Raw genomic sequence first — 21,001 nt, forward strand, 5'->3', positions numbered from 1 at the left:
TCAGGGCAGGCAAAGCCCCAAGAATAGGAAGAGAGAGTGTTTTAAGTCGTGGATCACTAAGGCAGGGAAGAAGGCAGCATTCAGGGCAACACTCAAGGGAATCAAGCCTATGGTTTTGGCAGGAGAATCCACTATGTTCCATTTCCCAGTGATGCAAGAAGAGGGCAAGATGCCCCCAGAGAGGCCAAGGGACAAAGCTGAAGTGTTAGAACAGCAGATGCAGAAGCCATGCTTCCTAGTGAAAAAAACAACAACAACAACAAAAAAAACCAACAAAAAAACAACCCTGATAATCAAGATGAGGGGAGAATTAAAACAAACCAAGGCAGGAGTGAACCAGGGAAGCATCTTCTCTTTGAGGAAGTTTTCATCTGATTTGGACACCACCCTCTTGAACTCTGGACAGTACCCAGTGCTTCTCTCAATCAGTACTTGCTTATATTATAAGCATTTGCTTAGATATTTTTCTCCACCAGTAACCACTGAGCCCCTGGAGAACTGAAATCTGTATTATTTGACTATATCTCCAACACTTACTCCAGAGCCTTACACAAAGCAGTTGCCTGTGTATACATATGAATGAATGAAATGAAGAATGAGTAAAATGCCTCTGAATGAATGAAGTGAGGGAGAGCTTTGATTAACTGGAGTTATTATACTAGGAGGAGGCTTGTAACTCATTTAGGCCAATCCTATTGTTTTACAGATGATGGGAGATGCAGAGAGGTTAAAGGCCCCATCTAGGGTGTAGTCCTAGAGCTGGACTAGGAACCCAGGACACACGGGTCATCCTTTCTCCTCCCCACCCTGCTAAGAGCATGAAGACAGCTCCCACAGTCATTCTAATGTTTGTTGGCTGGTTGTTGCGAATGCAGAATACATTTTCCCATGGAGACAGGTTTTTTCTTCCTTTTTTTTTTTTTTTTTTTTTTTTAAATGGTGGTTCGGTTCCCAGGCCAGGCCACAAAAGCCTATTTACCCCATAGCTGAGCTCAACTATAAAACCAGCGGTAGCTCTGAGGCCTCACTGAACCCCTAGCTCAGAGCCTGCAGTCTGGGGGGCAGGTGGGCAGCTGGCTCTGCAGGAGGGAGGGCAGAGCTCCCTTGAGCAGACCAGGAGCATGGGGCGGGGGCTGGGCAGGGGGGCTGGGCAGGGGGCCCGGGCAGCAGCTGCAGGAGGCTAGGCAGCCTCTGAATGCCTTGGTGGTTCTTAAGTGGATTGTTTGTAAGTTGGGAACTGTCTGTACTTAGAAAGGCGGATTTCAAGAGGTAGGGGATCCTATTTCACTTGAAGGCCCACGGTAATGAGGGTTCTTTATTCGTAATGAAGTAGCCACTAATTGGAGGGACGGGCTCAGGAGGCCTGTTGGAATTTTGTACTCCTGGACCAGAACGGAGTAATATTATGCAGTAGCCTGGCAACCCCTTACTTTTGCATAAAATTCATATAAAAATCTACCATGAAGTGCCTGTCTGAAATTCACTGTGTTTATTATTAATAATGATAATAACAGAGTGGCTTATCCACAGCACTAAGCTGAGAAAGTGAATGAATTCTCAGTTTCATCAATTTTTTTTTCCTTAGCCAGACTAGGAACATTTGGAAAATCTTTACTCTCAGAGTGGGCTAAAAGCTTCAATATTTACCCTGAGGAGACATGGCTCCAGTTTATAAGGGCTCATCCAAGGGATGATCTCTTTCCTTCCTCCACCTCCTCAGAGGCAGAAATAGTCCATAAACTCATAAATGTTGTAAAACCAAATGTACAAAAAAAACCCCAAATGTAACAAAACAAAACAAAACAAAACAACGGTGTTAATGGAAATGAAAAAAAATTACAGTAGGTAAATCAATTATAATAAGGTAATACAGTTAGCCTTTCTGGACTTAATGAAATGTGGTCAACTACGGTGGAATGTTCTGGTGCCCCCTGGAGGATTCTAAAACCTAACAGAACAGGTTATTTAGTAACTTTCTTCAGATGTCAGAAAATCCTACAGAGGCACTGTGTTTCTTCTTCCAAGCTTAAATCAACTTAACCTGATTCAATCACATATAGAGGAAAAGACCAAGAACTAAATCTAACATTTAAAATGTTTTACCCAGCCTGAGTTTATTGTTAGAATGCAAGTGGTTGGATCACCAACAGAATCTATTTTTAGTTTGCAAAGTTTATAAACCCAGCAGGGCAAAGTTCACAGTTACATGTGCAATCTCTCAATTTTTCTGGGCTGAGTGTTCAGTGAACAAGGAAGTTTGCTTCTGTGAACCCTGCTTTGTCTTGCACAGACGTTCTGGAAAGTTAAACATTTAGCTTCTAAATTTTACTGCCCTGGCATTCCTCAGGGACATGACTCCAATATGATGATGGCTGAATGGTCATCAGAGTTGTTTATTCCATAGTCACAGAGCAGTTAGCAGATGTGAGGAACTATTGTCTAACTCCAGTAAGCTCCAATAATAATAAGCTCCAATAATCTAACAGGATTATAGCTTTCCATCTGCCTACCCCCAACCCCCCATTTATACGAGAATAACTGGAATCACTATCTTAGCACATAACATGACTGATACCATCCTAGCCTCAGATCACTACATCTGAAAGAGACCAGGTTTCCCTAAATTCACAAAGACTCGTGTTATCACAGTACTGTAACTATTACCAATACTTATAAAGTAGTATACTAAAGTTTAAACCATAAAGTCATCAAATAGAACTTCACTGTGAGAATTCTTTGTATTCTGGGATACCTTTCACCCAGATTCCCAAAATTTCAACTGTTACTACTTTTGTCATTTTCTGAATACACACAAACACGTATTTTTTTATCTTTTTAAGAGTAAGTTGTGGATATATGCTCCTTCATTCTTAAATATTTCAATATGTATTCCCCCAAAACAAGAAATCCTCTTCTATAAACAGTATACTTATAGGAAATTAATATTGAAATATTACCTAATTTACAAAATCGTATTGAGATGTTATTGATTTTGTTCCAATAACATCTTTTACAGCACAAGAAATTCTAAAAGCACGCATTGCATTTAGTTGTGATTTTTCAGTCTCCTCTAATCTGGACAGTTCCCGGGTCTTTGTACAGGGCAGGTATTTTATAGAATGCCCACATTTTGGATTATCCTAAGTGTCCTCCTCATGAGTAGGTTAATGTTAAATGCCTCTGGCAGCATATGGAAAAAGTGATTCTGGCTTTTTCTCTATGCAACAATATTAGGAAGCACATGCTACTGATTAGTCCCATTAGCAACAATGCTAACTTTCATCTTTTGGTTAAGGTGTTTGCTAGGTTTCTCCACTTAGTTACTATTTACCCATTGTAAATAAAAAGTAGCTTGTAAGGATATGTTTGAGACAATGTAAATATCCTATTTCTTCTCAAACTTTCATCCAATTAGTTATAGCATTCTGGATGATTCTTGCCTGAATCATTTAATATTTTTAGAAATGCTTGTGCAAGGTGATTTTCAAATTCCACTGTCCTTCTACATTTGAGTGTACTTCCTAATAAAGCTTTCCCTTCTCCCTTATTTATTTCTTTACTTTGTTTGTATCAGGGTACCTCACAGCCTCCTTACTTTATTCGGTAGTATTAAATTTACTTTCATTATTTATTTAAATTACTAATGTACTTTAATAATTACATTATCCCAGATTTCACCAATGAGAGCCCCATCAAGCAGGTTCCTGTGTTATTCTGACATGTCTTTATCATTCTTTAAGCAGTTTCTTACCTTTTGGCATAACAAAGCGTTCAAATTCTTTCCCTACCCCAATCTTGAATTCAAGCATTTCTCCATGGAGCCCTAGCTCCTTTTAGTGGTCAATGGGATATACAGAAATAAAGATCTTGGCTCTATGTAAGCTCGTTTCTATGAAATTACTTCAAGACCATCTTAGAGGACAGTGCTGGGAAACGCTTATACATACACATGAATATGTGCATATGCATTCACACACCACACACACACACACACACACACACATATGCACATCTATGCCCATTTACATACATATGTATGTACAACTATATATGTGTGTGTGTGCGTCTATGTGTGTGTATAGTAGAACCCATGATTTCACACCTATATCTCCAATTCCATCCAATAGTGCAGGGTTCATCTTATTATTTTCCTTTTACCATAATTGTAGCTTCCTTCTCCCAAAGTTTGAAATCTGACTCCCAATAACCACAACATATTTGACTAGGAAGGAAGATGGCGGCGTAGGAGGATGCTGAGCTCAACGCATCCTGCTGACCACTTAGATTCCACCCACATCTGCCTAAGTAACCCAGTAAACTGCCAGAATACTAGCAGAATGGACTCTCCAGAGCCAAGTGTAGACGAGAGGCCCACGGAAGAGGGGCCCCTCCTGAAGCAGACGACCAAAGGCAAAGTGAGCTGAGTCTGCCCCTCCCGCCCCTGCGCACCTTGCGGATCCACCCCGGCTAATACACCAGATCCCATCGAAGCAGCACCACAGGCCTGGCAGTGTGCAAGTAGCCCAAACAGGGGCCACACCACTCCACAGTGAGTCCTGCCCCTGGGAGAGGGGAAGATAAGGTACACACCAGTCTGACTGTGGCCCCAGCGTTGGGCTGGGGACAGACATCGGGTCTGACTGTGGCCCCGCCCATCAACGCAAGTTACTCCAGACAGCACAGGGGAAGAGCCCTGCAGTTCTGTGCCACTCCAGGGACTATCCAAGATGACAAAATGGAAGAATTCCCCTCAAAAGAAACTCCAGGAAGTAGCGACAGCTAATGAACTGATCAAAAATGATTTAAGCAATGTAACAGAAAATGAATTTAAATAATAGTCATAAAATTAATTGCTGGGCTTGAAAAAAGTATAGAGGACAGCAGAGAATCTATTGCTACAGAGATCAAGGGACTAAGGAACAGTCAGGAGGAGCTGAAAAACGCTTTAAACGAGATGCAAAATGAAATGGAAACGAACACGGCTCGGATTGAAGAGGCAGAGGAGAGAATAGGTGAATTAGAAGATAAAATTATGGAAAAAGAGGAAGCTGAGAAAAAGAGATATAAAAAAATCCAGGAGTATGAGGGGAGAATTAGAGAATTAAGTGACACAATTAAACATAATAATATATGCACAATTGGGATTCCAGAGGAGGAAGAGAGAGGGAAAGGTGCTGAAGGTGTACTTGAAGAAATCATAGCTGAGAAATTCCCTGATCTGGGGAAGGAAAAAGGCATTGAAATCCAAGAGGCACAGAGAACTCCCTTCAGACATAACTTGAATTGATCTTCTGCACGATATATCATAGTGCAACTGGCAAAATACAAGGATAAAGAGAAAATTCTGAAAGCAGCTAGGGATAAACATGCTCTAAGATAAAGGATCTATCTACTGAAACTTGGCTGTCCAGAAAGGAACGACAGGAAATCTTCAATGTGATGAACAGAAAAAATATGCAGCCGAGAATCCTCTATTCAGCAAGTCTGTCATTTAGAATAGAAGGAGAGATAAAGGTCTTCCCAAACAAACAAAACCTGAAGGAATTCGTCACCACTAAACCAGCCCTACAAGAGATCCTAAGGGGGATCCTGTGAGACAAAGTACCAGAGACATCGCTACAAGCATGAAACCTACAGACATCACAATGACTCTAAACCCATATCTTTCTATAATAACACTGCATGTAAATGGACTAAATGCTCCAACCAAAAGACATAGGGTATCAGAATGGATAAAAAAAAACAAGACCCATCTATTTGCTGTCTACAAGAGACTCATTTTAGACCTGAGGACACCTTCAGATTGAAAGTGAGGGGATGGAGAACTATCTTTCATGCTACTGGAAGTCAAAAGAAAGCTGGAGTAGCCATACTTATATCAGACAAACTAGACTTTATTTTATTTATTTATTTTTTCAACGTTTATTTATTTCTGGGACAGAGAGAGACAGAGCATGAACGGGGGAGGGGCAGAGAGAGAGGGAGACACAGAATCGGAAACAGGCTCCAGGCTCTGAGCCATCAGCCCAGAGCCTGACGCGGGGCTCGAACTCACGGACCGCGAGATCGTGACCTGGCTGAAGTCGGACGCTTAACCGACTGCGCCACCCAGGCGCCCCACAGACAAACTAGACTTTAAATTAAAGGCTGTAACAAGAGATGAAGAAGGGCATTCTATAATAATTACAGGGTCAATCCATCAGGAAGAGCTAACAATTATAAATGTTTATGCGCCGAATACAGGAGTCCTCAAATATATAAAACAATTAATCACAAACATAAGCAACCTTATTGATAAGAATGTGGTCATTGCAGGGGACTTTAATACTCCACTTACAACATTGGACAGATCATCTAGACACAGGATCAATAAAGAAACAAGGGCCCTGAATGATACATTGGATCAGATGGACTTGACAGATATATTTAGAACTCTGCATCCCAAAGCAACAGAATATACTTTCTTTTCAAGTGCACATGGAACCTTCTCCAAGATAGATCATATACTGGGACACAAAACAGCCCTTCATAAGTATACAAGAATTGAGATCATACCATGCATACTTTCAGACCACAATGCTATGAAGCTTGAAATCAACCACAGGAAAAAGTCTGAAAAACCTCCAAAAGCATGGAGGTTAAAGAACACCATACTAAAGAATGAATGGGTCAACCAGGCAATTAGAGAAGAAATTAAGAAATATATGGAAACAAATGAAAATGAAAATACAAGAATCCAAACGCTTTGGGATGCAGCAAAGGCAGTCCTGAGAGGAAAATATATTGCAATTCAGGCCTATCTCAAGAAACAAGAAAAATCCCAAATACAATCTCTAACAGAACACCTAAAGAAACTAGAAGCAGAACAGCAAAGACACCCCAAACCCAGCAGAAGAAGAGAAATAATAAAGATCAGAGTAGAAATAAAAAATATAGAATCTAAAAACACTATAGAGCAGATCAATGAAACCAAGAGTTGGTTTTTTGAAAAAATAAACAAAATTGACAAACCTCTAGCCAGGCTTCTCAAAAAGAAAAGGGAGATGACCCAAATAGATAAAATCATGAATGAAAATGCAATTATTACAACCAATTCCTCAGAAATACAAGCAATTATCAGGGAATACTATGAAAAATTATATGCCAACAAACTGGACAACCTGGAAGAAATGGACAAATTCCTAAACACCCACACACTTCCAAAACTCAAACAGGAGGAAATAGAAAGCTTGAACAGACCCATAACCAGCGAAGAAATTGAATCGGTTATCAAAAATCTCCCAACAAGTAAGAGTCCAGGACCAGATGGCTTCCCAGGGGAATTCTACCAGACATTTAAAGCAGAAATAATACCTATCCTTCTCAAGTTATTCCAAAAAATAGGGAAGGAAAACTTCCAGATTCATTCTATGAAGCCAGTATTACTTTGATTCCTAAACCAGAGACCCAGTAAAAAAAGAGAACTACAGGCCAATACTCCTGATGAATATGGATGCAAAAATTCTCAATAAGATACTAGCAAATCAAATTCAACCACATATAAAAAGTATTATTCACCATGATCAAGTGGGATTCATTCCTGGGCTACAGGGCTGGTTCAACATTTGCAAATCAATGTGATACATCAAATTAATAAAAGAAAAGATAAGAACCATATGATCCTGTCAATTGATGCAGAAAAAGCATTTGACAAAATTCAGCATCGTTTCTTAATAAAAACCCTTGAGAAAGTCGGGATAGAAGGAACATACTTAAACATTATAAAAGTCATTTATGAAAAGCCCACAGCTAATATCATCCTCAATGGGGAAAAACTGAGAGCTTTCTCCCTGAGATCAGGAACACAACAGGGATGTCCACTCTCACCACTGTTGTTTAACATAGTGTTGGAAATTCTAGCATCAGCAATCAGACAACAAAAGGAAATCAAAGGCATCAAAATTGGCAAAGATAAAGTCAAGCTTTCACTGTTTGCAGATGACATGATATTATACATGGAAAATCTGACAGACTCCACCAAAAGTCTGCTAGAACTGATAGATGAATTCAGCAAAGTCGCAGGATACAAAATCAATGTACAGAAATCAGTTGCATTCTTATACACTAATAATGAAGCAACAGAAAGACAAATAAAGAAACTGATCCCATTCACAACTGCACCAAGAAGCATAAAATACCTGGGAATAAACCTAACCAAAGATGTGAAAGATCTGTAGGCTGAAAACTATAGAAAGTTTATGAAGGAAATTGAAGAAGATATAAAGAAATGGAAAAACATTCTGTGCTCATGGATTGGAAGAATAAATATTGTTAAAATGTCAATATTACCCAAAGCTATCTACACATTCAATGCGATTCCAATCAAAGTTGCATCAGCATTCTCCTTGAAGCTAGAACAAGCAATCCTAAAATTTGTATGGAACCACAAAAGGCCCCAAATTGCCAAAGTAATTTTGAAGAAGACCAAAGCAGGAGGCATCAAAATCCCAGACTTTAGCCTCTACTACAAAGCTGTAATCATCAAGACAGCATGGTTTGGCACAAAAACAGACACATAGACCAATGGAATAGAATAGAAACCCCAGAACTAGACCCACAAAAGTATGGCCAACTCATCTCTGACAAAGCAGGAAAGAATATCCAATGGAAAAAAGTCTCTTTAACAAATGGTGCTGGGAGAACAGGACAGCAACATGCAGAAGGATGAAACTAGACCACTTTCTTACACCATTCACAAAAATAAACTCAAAATGGATAAAGGACCTGAATATGAGACAGGAAACCATCAAAACCTTAGAGGAGAAAGCAGGAAAAAACCTCTCTGACCTCAGCCGAAGCAATTTCTTACTTGACACATCCCCCAAGGCAAGGGAATTAAAAGCAAAAATGAACTATTGGGACCTCATGAAGATAAAACGCTTCCGCACAGCAAAGGAAACAATCAAGAAAACTAAAAGGCAACCAACGGAATGGGAAAAGATATTTGCAAATGACATATCAGACATAGGGCTAGTATCCAAAACCTATAAAGAGCTCACCAAACTCCACACCCGAAAAACATGTAATCCAGTGAAGAAATGGGCAGAAAACATGAATAGACACTTCTCTAAAGAAGACATCTGGATGGCCAGCAGGCACATGAAAAGATGCTCAACGTCGCTCCTCATCAGGGAAATACAAATCAAAACCACACTCAGATATCACCTCACACCAGTCAGAGTGGCCAAAATGAACAAATCAGGAGACTATAGATGCTGGAGAGGATGTGGAGAAACGGGAACCCTCTTGCACTGTTGGTGGGAATGCAAACTGGTGCAGCCACTCTGGAAAACAGTGTGGAGGTTCCTCAAAATATTAAAAATAGACCTACCCTATGACCCAGCAATAGCACTGCTAGGAATTTACCCAAGGGATACAGGAGTGCTGATGCACTTGTGTAAACTTGTGCTCCAATGTTTATAGCAGCACTTTCAACAATAGCCAAATTAAGGGAAGAGCCTAAATGTCCATCAACTGACGAATGGATAAAGAAATTGTGGTTTATATACACAATGGAATACTACGTGGCAATGAGAAAGAATGAAATATGGCCTTTTGTAGCAAGATGGATGGAAATGGAGAGTGTTATGCTAAGTGAAATAAGTCATACAGAGAAAGACAGATACCATATGTTTTCTCTCTTATGTGGATCCTGACACACTTAACAGAAGTCCATGGAGGAGGGGAAGAAAAAAAAAAAGAGGTTAGAGGGAGAGAGCCAAAGCATAAGAGACTCTTAAAAACTGAGAACAAACTGAGGGGTGATAGGGGGTGGGTGATGGGTATTGAGGAGGGCACCTTTTGGGATGAGCACTGGGTGTTGTATGGAAACCAATTTGACAATAAATTTCATATTAAAAAAATTTTTTTGTAAGTAAAAATTTGTTAAAAAAAATAACCATAACATATTTGTTAAATCCTAGAATATACAAAAAAAAAGTTTCAGAACTGCTAACACTCATGCTTCTACAAAAAGGAAAATAAACTACCAAGAGTGCAGTGTTTGTTCAGTTATTTACTTATTTATTTATTTAGCTTGAGAGCATACAGTCACAATACTGCATTCAAAAGCTTCTTGAATTCACTGCCTAACCTCCTCACTCCCTGTCTTCCTCAGTAGGTTTCTAGTACTTATTTGAAACATAATTTGTTTCATTTGTTTGTTTGTATCCAACTTGAGAATCCCTAACCATCTGGGTCTTATTTAATTTACTTTGCTATTTATTCATTCATTTAAAAAAATATGTGAAATAACATAACTCCATAAGGTAGGTCTGTATGAACTGGCATGGTGAGAAGTGCCATTTCCTCCCCCATTCCCTCTCCTTTTCACCCCATTTCCACCCAGAGATATCCTGTAGGTAACTGATCTTACTAGTCTTTTTTTTTTTTTAATTCCTGTGCTGTTTTTTCCTCAAATGATGGGGCAAATGTACATTTTCTCATTTCTCCCTCTTTGTTACACAGAAGGTAACATACTCTTTGCACTTGGCCTTTCTTGTTAATTGTATATATATCCAGGAAACCATATTACAGAGGTCTCCTCATTCTCTTTCACAGCCACATACTACTCCATTGGGTACTACGGGGTAATTTAGTCAACAACTTCCTCTGAATGGGAATGTTTCCAATATTTTGCAATTATAAACCATGCAGTGCTCCACTAGATCATCTTATGTGTATGTATTTGTATATATATGGAAAGATATCTTCAAGGTAATTCCAGAAGTGGGATTGGTAGGTCAAAAGGTAAACACGTGGGTAATTTTGTTAGACATGACTAACTTCCCCTCCACTGGAGCAGTACCACTTGCATCCCTACCAGCTATCTATGAGAGTTCTGGTTTCCTCACAGCCTTGTCTAGGGAGTGGATGTTACACTTTTAAAATCTGCTAGTGAAATAGGTGAAAAGTGTATCTTAAAGTGGTCTTAATTTACAATTCTTTCATCATGAGTGAGGTTAAATAATTTTTTGTACGTTAAAGGCCATTTTTATACCTTTTTGTAAATGATCTGTGCATGTCTTTTCCCATAGTTCTATGATTTTTTTTTCTTACCTTCTTCTGTTAATTTGAAAAAGTTCTTCATGGGGCACCTGGGTGGCTCAGTCGGTTAAGCATCCGACTTCTGCTCAGGTCATGACCTCATGGTTTGTGAGTTCAACCCCTGCATTGGGTTCTGTGCTGAGAGCTCAGAGCCTGGAGCCTGCTTCAGATTCTGTGTCTCCTCTCTCCCTCACCCACTCACACTCTGTCTTTCATCCTCTCTCTCAAAAATAAAACATTAAAAAGGTTTAAAAAAGTAAAATAAAATAAAGTTCTTCATATATGAGGGACATTATCCCTTTATCTGCAACATATGTTGCAAACATTTTCTGTTTTTCAGTTATCACTGGACTTTGTTTATGCTGTTTTTCTGTATAGAAGTTTTCATTTTTATTTAATCAAATTTATCAATCATTTCTTTGATTGCATCTGGATTTTGAGACATAATTTGAAATTCTTTGTGTATACCCAAGTTAAAGAGAAACTTGCATAGTTTCATTTTTACATTTAGATCCCTAATTTATTTGAAGTTTATTCTTGTGCATGGTGTGAGATATGGAACTAATTTTATCTTTGCCAAATGGCTACTCAGTTGTCTCAGTATCATTTGTCAAGAAGTCATTTTCGCACCAGTGATTTGAGATACTATCTTTATCATAATGCTAAAGTCCCATATGTACTTGGGTTTATTTTATTCTTATTTTCTATTCTATTCCACTGGTCTGTCTGCCCATTCATGTGCCAGCACCATACTTTTTAAAAAGAAACTTTAGTAAACACGTCTGGTAGGCTAGTTCCCCTTTGCAGCATTTCTTTTTTAGTATTTTTCTAGCTATTCTTATATGTTTATTTTTCCCATATGAAATTTACTATCAGCTTAGTATTTCCATTGGGTTGTTTTAAATTATAAATTAACTTGTGGTTAACTGACATCTTTATTATGTAAGTATTCTTATCCAAAAGTAAAGGGTAGCCTCTGTTTGGTCAAGTCTACTTTTATGTCTTTCAGGGATGTTTTACAGTTCTTATAAAAATTTTACATATTTCATGTTAAATTTATTCTTAGGTATTTTACCTTCTTTTTAAAAGGGTTTTTTTCTTTGTACATTCTTTTGTAGCCTCTGCTACTTTATTCATTATTTTATTTGATTTTGCCATTGAGTCTTCAGAACTTTCTAAGTCCATGATGATATTCTCTGCATATAAAGATAGTTTCACTTCTCCGCTTTTATGCCTCTCATTGGTTTCCCTTGTCTACTTGCATTGGCTAATACCTCTAGTACAATGTTAAATGGTAGTGAGATAGTGGGAAATCTTGCTTTGCTTCCAATCTTAATAGAAGAAATATTACTAGTGTTTCCCCACTAAGCTGGCTTTAAGACTAAGGCATATTTATATTTGATCACATATCTATTCAGAAAATATTAATCAATTCCTTTTCTTTAAATAACTATCAGAAATGAATGCTGAAAAAAAAGAAATGAATGTTCAATATGTAAAAGGTTTTTGGAAACTATGAAGATAATCATATGATTTTCTTTTTTTTTTTTTTTTAATTTTTTTTTTTAACGTTTATTTTTGAGACAGAGAGAGACAGAGCATGAACGGGGGAGGAACAGAGAGAGAGGGAGACACAGAATCGGAAGCAGGCTCCAGGCTCTGGGCCATCAGCCCAGAGCCCGACGCGGGGCTCGAACTCACGGAGAGTGAGATCGTGACCTGAGCTGAAGTCGGACACTCAACCGACTGAGCCACCCAGGCGCCCCAATAATCATATGATTTTCTTCCTCAGATTAATATGGTATATTAAATTCCTGGATTTCCTCACCTAAAACCATTTCTTGCATTCCTGGAATAAATCCTATCTGGTTATAGTGTATTATTTTCTTCATGTAGGATCACGATCTATTCTCTAATATTCTACTTAGAAAATCTGCATTAATATTCATAAGTGATACTGGTCTATAACTTTTTGTACTGTTTTCATCAGGTTTAGGTATGGATATATAGTTGCCTAATAAAAAAAATTCAGGAATTTTCCTCCATTCATAATTCTGGTGAATAACTTCTGTAGCACTGGGACTTATTTGGTGTTGGACGGTGTGTGGCAGGATTTCCCTGCAAAACATTATGGGTCTGGTGCTTTTCTTATGAGGTAGTTCCTTGATAACTTTCTCTATTTCTTCTAAAGAATTTTTCTGTATAAGCTTTCCAAATGGGATGAATTTTGATAAACTATTTCCCTATGAAATTATCTATTTCATTTAGGTTTTCAAATTTGCAAAGAACTACATTTAGGTTCTTATGATATTTCCAAATTCTTCTGATTCAATAGTTATTTCCCTTTGTTATTTTTTTTGAATTTATTTATTTTTGAGGGAGAGAGAGAGACAGAGCATAAGCGGGGTAGGAGCAGAGAGATAGAGGGAGACAGAGAATCCCAAGTAGGCTTCAGGCTCTGAGCTGTCAGCACAGAGCCCAATGCAGCATTCAAACCCACAAACCGTAAGATCACGACTGAGCTGAAGTCAGATACTTAACGAACTGAGCCACCCAGACACCCTTCCCCCTTTGTTATTTCTTGTTTGTGTACTTTCTCCCTTTTCCCCTTGAGTTAGCTAATGGTGTATTTAAATAATTTATTCATTAGATTTACTATTTCTTCTGTTTTATGCCTCAATTTATATGTTATTTTTATCATTTCTTTCCTTTTGCTTTATTCTGGTTTATTTCTTATTCTTTTTCTAGATTTTTAAGTTGAGACTTTAATTCATTTATTGTCATCTTTAATTTTTATTAAGTGTTTAAGGCTTTCAATATTCCTTTGATCATTGCTTTATACATACCCCAGATTCTGGTGTGTGGCATTTTTCATTATGATTTTTAGAAATTCTCTAATTTCAATTTATGTAGGATCTTTTTTTAGTCAATCTTTCAGATGCACTTAAGAAGAAGGTATATTTCTTATTATCTGGCTATAAAGATGATATATACCCTTATTGATTATGCTATCTAGATTGTCTAGATCTTCAATATTTTTTTTTTTTTTGGTCTATTTGTCTTATACTGAGAGTGGTACATTAAATTCTTCTATTAGGAGGTGTTTCTTCTGGTGTCTCCCTTGCATCTCTTGTACTTTTTGCTTTATAAAAGTTGCTGTGTTATAATTTAGTACATAGATATTCATAAATATTATCCCTTCATTGTAAATTGTGGCTTTTAGCACTAAAAGGTATTTTTTTATACTTAATGCTTTTAAAATCCTATATCTCTGATATCAATATTGCTACATCTGATTTTTGTTATTTCCATTTGCTTGTTATATCTTTGCTTATTCCTTTTTTTTTTTTTTTTTTTTTTTTTTAGCCTTTCTTAATTTTATTTTGGATACAGCCTATTTGGTTGAATCTTGCTTAGTGAGTTCAGCTGAAAATTTCTCTTTTTAATAAGTGAGTTAAGCCCATCAACATTTATGGGCTTAAGACTGACATGAAAAGACTGACATGTTTGGGTCTCAACTCTGTCATATTTTGGCTTATAATCAAGAGGAGAATTACATTTTATTTTATGTTTTATTTTCCTATTGTGTATTAGTTCTTTAACTTGATTTGATTTTTTAGCTTAGTGAAAGTACTCTATATTATACTCTAATGGTGTATCTATGATATTATACTTTTGTTAAAACCTATATAATCAATAACACAAAGAGTGAATCCTAATTTACTACAGACTTTGCTTGACAACGCATTCATGCTGACTCATTAATTATGTACCACACTGATATGGTATATTGATTGTGGGAAAGACTATGTGTGTGGTAGAGGGAGGAGGTATGTGGGAATTCTCTGTACTTTTGGGTTAATTTTACTATGAACCTATATCATGGGCATTAAAAAAATGTACCTGTGGGGTGAATAAAACAGAGATGATAAAGATGAAAGAAGAATGATACAAACTATGTTTCAGATTCTTTAAAAAATGATGTCTACCATTTTCCAACCACAGTAAAAAAGAAGGAAGAGGAAGAGGAGGAGGAAAAGGAGGAAGAGGAAGAGGGGAAAAAATGGAGTCTTCCTATTCAGACTGAGCATGAACCAACCTTATGGAGATTTGTAACTTTAGATAAGCTGTCAGTTCACCAGCTGACTAACTGGCATTTGCACTGAAAAGCTGGAAAGCTGTGTCCACCTGGGGGGTGGTGGCAAGTAAATTCCAATCCAGTCTTTTGCTATATTAGGCTCTGGAAAACATTCCTTTATAGTCTACTAAAGTATTTCAATATGGTTTTAAGTTGTGCTGAACAATGGATTATCAATTGTGTTCTCCACCAGGTGTTGGCAAAGAGTAAACTCAAATAATAAAGGCATCTGCACCACTGTCCAGGCTTCTTGAGCACAGCTGGTCCCTACATTACCAGCCCAGAAACAAGAAGCTGTAGTCTTTAAGGAACTGATATGTGGAGTGCAGCTCACAATGCTGCCTCTCTCATTTCTTTCCCTTTTGGCTTTTAGTTAATAAAATCAATTAACATTATACTAGAAAGAAAGCATCACTTTGTCTCATGCTGGGGGAGAAGCCCCTTAGTTTAACAGATACGTTATTAAACATTTTGTGGAAAATGTTATGAAAGAAAACTAATTGTTCTTGCCCCTACTGGATAAAGTTTCATCTCAGACAATGCACTAATGAGTCAATTAAATCCAGCTTTTCAATAATGCCACACTTCCTTTTAGAACTTTTCCTTTTTGGTTGCTTGTTTGAAATGCAAACTCAACAAATACATTTACAATCCTCCCCCTTCCCCCACTGACCTTCCGCAATAGAGTACTGTTCCCTGTTATATTCGTAAAGTTATTCTGAATTAATACATCAATATTTTCATATCAAATTTTATATTACCATGAATCTCTTTGGAGCTACTAATCCATATGTGTGAACAGGCAATTATGGTGCAATACAGTGATAACAATAGATGCAAATTCAACAAATATACATAGCAACAAATCAAGAGCCTGAAGGCACATTAGCTGACATAAACTACCTCTATCTTTGAGGCATGGATGCACCTTGAAGAATGAATAGTTAGAAAGTAAAGAGATTTCTGTAAAAATCATGCTAATTAATTTCAATAACACTACACTTCAAATTTATAAAACATTTGTGGATCAGTTTTTTTTTTTCCTTCTTAAACTACCAAATTGCCTATAGTCTATTTAAGGGACTGGTGGGGAACACACTGTTTTTTGGGAATTAAGTTAAAAACCAGCCTGTTTAGGGTTCATAGGCCTCGGGCTATGAGCACAAAAGGTAGGCAGAATTCAAAACAATGACCAAAAGGAACCACAGAATTTAAGAATAGAAGCAGAGGTGGATTTATATGAAACCAAGAAAGCTTGAGTTTCAGGGCCCCTTCTAAGACCTTGTACCTGATTTCGTATTTTTTTTTTTCCTAGAGAGAGATCCAAACATGTAAGCCTAGGCTTATAAAACTTGGATCTGCCCTGAATGGAAGTACAGTCCTTAGAAATCACTATGATGGACTGTCTGATTTTTTTACAGATGAAGAAACTGAGGCCCTGAAAGGAAAACATGCTGAGGTCAAAGTGTGGATGTTTACCATTAATTAAAAGTCAGCTTTCCCTTGTATTCCCTGTAGGAAAGACGGCATTGTGCTACTTGGTTACCCTGCAATTACTGTCCTTGCCAGGCCCACAGGCTTCTTCAGAGGGGATCTGCCCCACCCACAGTCTCTGCTGAAGGAGAAATCCTAGCTTATTCTCTGAGGAGTGGCTTTGTGGTTTACCCTGTGACCCTGTCCCTCACCCACACCTCCATTCCATCAACACAACTGATTAGACCTGGGGTTGTCACCTGACCCAAGGGAGTCATTCCATCTGGGTCAATGACCTGTGAGGTCATCTGGTATAAAGAGCTCCGCTCAAACATAAAAGACATTGATGAACTAGCCCAATCAAATTCTTTATCCTGGAAATTTGAACTGGGGAATATGGAAAGAAATAATTAGCAGTGGAGAACTAAATAAGACCCAGACTCAGAGAGTGGCTAGGAATCCATGAGTTCTGTCTGATGACAGAGAGAGGAGATCAGCCAGTTTTCAAATCCCGAGGTGCCCTCCAGTTCTAGAGCCTTTGAGGTCTAGTTGCATTGTTCTCCCCGAAAGGCCTGGCATGGTAGCTCCAACATCTGCCTTATTTCCAAGTTCCTCCTCATTCCTATCCCCACTGACTACCACTCCTCAGATAGCATCCCATCCTTGTGTAAAGTGCCATATCAGCAAAAACTCAATTCCATGGTTTTGAAAGCCTTGATAGCAAAAAAAGAAAGGGAAACAACATTGAAAGTGATGTCTGATTTCATCTTTGAGGAGAAACTGCTTCTTTGTTTTCAGGAAAAGCACTTTAATAGGTCTTAGACTATACAGAAGCAAAGCCAAGAACATTGTGGAAAGGAGGCACAAGTGAGGGAAAAGGCAGAGCCAAACAGCCCTGCATTATAAAATACATGCTAATCTTCCTAGCAGGTGAATTGCCTCTTCAAGGCTGTCTTCCTTTAGACAATAACACTTTAATCTTCTCTGTGAACCTCACTGTGGAGCAAGATGGGCCACTGGCAATCCGAGGTGAGAGACCCTCTGGGTATGAAGGAGTCATCCTCCAGAAGTAGACTGTGAAAGTACTTGGGTAATGAAACACTGATACATCATGAGTCACACATCTGTATTATAATTCTCTTCCATTACAGGATGACAAAGGGATGGCTTGCAGAAAGTGGTCTGGCAGACTGGAGGCTGAGAGCTGACTGAAGACACAAGTAACAGTCACAGTAGAATTGAGGAACACAGCATTCTTGAAAGATTCTTAAGAATGACTGAGCAGGGACTCCTGAGAATGTCCTCTATCTCTAGAAAAAGTAGGAAATGGGCTTGGAACATAATTATTTGATTGTTAAAGTAAAGCATAACCATTGTATTCTAGAAATGTATGGGACACCTGGGTTTCATGGATTTCCAAGAACCTCACAATGCTGTAAGTAATTATAATCATCACCTACTGTTACCTGGAGAGTTTTAGGTATGAATAAATGCATGTATATATAAGGGATTCTAAATACATTTGCGGTAAGCATCTTTGCTGTAGACATCTTTGCCACAAACATTTTTTGCTGCAATCTTGTTCACTGCATAGCTAATTGGTCATAAGCAATTTGTCATGAAAGATAAAAAAATAACCATTCGACAGTTTGATTTTATTTCTCCATTGATGCAGTATTCCCATTTTTATATTATATAAATCTTAGTCCTCACAATGGTCTGTACAGTAGAGCAGAGTTTTGAACTCACATTTCCCATAAACTTTGGAATGTCTATCACTGGATATTTGATAAGATGCCAAGAACAGCAGAGTAAAAGGCTTTCGCAATGCAATACAAAGCTCAATTACATATACACATCCTAGTATTTGGAAACTGATACTTCTGCAAACAAAGGAAGAAATTTTAGCAAAAAAAAGAAAAAGTGAGATGATAAATGAGGAGGCAAATCAACAAGCACAAAAAAGAAGGAAGTATAATACTATGAATACTATGAATGACTTTGAAGACAAGTGCTCAGGGACAATCCACAAGATTAAATCAGACATTTGTGCAGGGTTGCCATACATCTACAGCAAATATTCTGAATGTGTTCAAATATGGTGTTTCATGATTAAATCTTTTTAATTTTGTTATTCATTTTTCATGTTTCATTATGTCCTTTTTACTAATGTATATAAAGATTATTGCTTGTGGCAAAGATACCTATAACAAAGATGCTTATGGCAAAAATACCTAGGAACCCTTTCTATATACATTTTCATTATGTCCCTCTTTTATTTTTCATGATTTATCTTTTATGACAAAACTGCCTTGTGACCAGTTAGTTATGTAGTGAAAATACTTGTGGGGGTGCCTGGGTGGCTCAGTCAGTTGAGCTCAGTCGAGCATCTGACTTCAGCTCAGGACAGGACCTCGCAGATCGTGGGTTTGAGCCCTCTCTCTCTGTCCCTCCCCTACTTGTGCTTGGTCTCTCTCTCTCTCTCTCTCTCAAAAAAAAATAAACAATAAAAAATTTTTTTATTGTTTATTTATTTATTTTTTTAATGTTTATTTATCTTTGAGAGGGAGACAGAGACAGAGACAGCATGAGCCTGGGAGGGGCAGAGAGAGAGGGAGACAGAATCCGAAGCAGGCTCCAGGCTCTGAGCTGTCAGCACAGAACCAGGAGGTCATGACTTGAGCTGAAGTCAGACGCTTAACCAACTGAGCCACCCAGGTGCCCCCCCCAAAAAAATTTTTTAATAAAAAAAAAGAAAATATTTGTTACAAAAATGCTTGTAGCAAAGATGATGTCTATGGCAAAGATGCCTTTAGCAAACATACCAGACATATATAACAATTAAGTACATGCATCAATGTTTTTTATTATTGTTTTAAACAAGATCAGACACTGATTCAAAAAGAACTAAATAATTAAGAAAGTTGGCTAATTTCAATGGGTCTACGAAGTTCTTTCCAGTTTCCTGGTCATTCTCAGCATGTTGCCCCTAACATTAACTGGTACACTTCGTGGTCCCAAGAAGGCTGAGGCACTTCCAAGGGTCACATCCAGACATGATAATATACAGATAAATACAGAAGTGATCTTTTTCTGAGTATCCTTCTTAGGAGCAAGGACACTTTTCCCATAAGGCTTGCAGCAACCTAATCAACTTCCTCTCACCTTTCACAAGCCAGAATTGGGTTACCTATATATATTCTAAAACTAGTTACAGAGGATGGAATTTTCGACCATCTAAGACAGCCTCCAATGTGTTCTCCAACTTGTACACAGATCAGAATCACCTGGAGGATCTTATTAAAATACAGGTTGCTGAACCCCACTGCCCAGATTTCTGATTCAATAGGTGTAAGGTAGGTTTCAAGAATCTGCATTTCTAACAAGTTCCTAGGTCATGCTAACGCAGTTGGTTGGGGAGCACACCTGGAGAACTACTATCTTAGAGTAAGTAGGGGTAGTTAGGCAATTCACCAAAAATGTCTGCTGTAAGATATAGCTTTATCAGAAGAGTACTGCATATATTCCGGAATAACATTTCTATGAATCTTCTTTTTGAAAATTAAAGTTTCTGTAAGTTGTGCATGTGACAAACAATACTGATTGTGGTGTACCACAAGCCAAAATATGGAAGTAGAATACAAGCTAATGGCCTAGGGCAGAAAATGTGGTTTGAGTAAATGTCACCCATTGTCACAAACATCCACCCATCCTGCCCTACACACTGTGCTACTCCACACCCCTTCTCTTGCATACTTCTACTGTTTCAAGGATGTGGCAGTATCAACTAACTACCTGCTGAAGTGGTGTTGACCTCAGGCCATCTCTTGGCAGAGGAGACAATATGAGTGTAAGAAACAGCTCATTGTTTGGAGGAAACTAAGCCAAGCAGCTTGATGCTTTTGCAGCATAAAATATGGGGCTGGAAGTGGTGTAAGGCAAGGCCCTCGATTTGGACAAGAACAAAACCACAGAGGGCTTTGTGGGATGCTGAGGAGCTTGAACTCAGTCCTGTGGCCTCAGCAGCCACTGAACAGAGAGGTGATGTGGTTAGATTTTGGTTTCATTTAGATCACACCGGTTGTGTGGAAGGCAGACTTGAAGCAGGGAGGCATAGTGGAGACTGGTAGTCCAGACCGGTATCAGTCACAAGATCTGAAGGAGAGCTGAGACAGTAGGCTTACAGAAGACACAGATCTGGGAAATATTTAGAAGATCAAAATCTACAAATCTGGTGATCTGTTAGATACAGAAGGTACAAGAAAGTACGGTACCCAGATATTTCTTAGACTTTAAGCCTCCGTG

General features: G+C 38.2%; 1 protein-coding gene across 21 annotated transcripts in view; it reads right to left on the minus strand.

Annotated features, from left to right (window-relative positions):
* The window catches only part of ICA1 (islet cell autoantigen 1), a 151,283-nt gene that overhangs the window by 67,910 nt on the left and 62,372 nt on the right, over window positions 1-21,001 (minus strand). The window contains exon 7 of one of the 21 annotated variants that reach the window (XM_045494909.1): window positions 14,332-18,006. The exons of the other annotated variants lie outside the window; for them this stretch is intronic. Coding sequence (XP_045350865.1) covers window positions 18,001-18,006 — 6 coding nt within the window. The 3' untranslated portion in view covers window positions 14,332-18,000. Of the gene's footprint in view, window positions 1-14,331; window positions 18,007-21,001 lie in introns of those variants that run through there. 21 annotated transcript variants of the gene reach the window in all.

The sequence above is a fragment of the Leopardus geoffroyi genome, chromosome A2 (assembly GCF_018350155.1).
Source record: "Leopardus geoffroyi isolate Oge1 chromosome A2, O.geoffroyi_Oge1_pat1.0, whole genome shotgun sequence".
Classification (NCBI taxonomy): Eukaryota; Metazoa; Chordata; class Mammalia; order Carnivora; family Felidae; genus Leopardus; species Leopardus geoffroyi.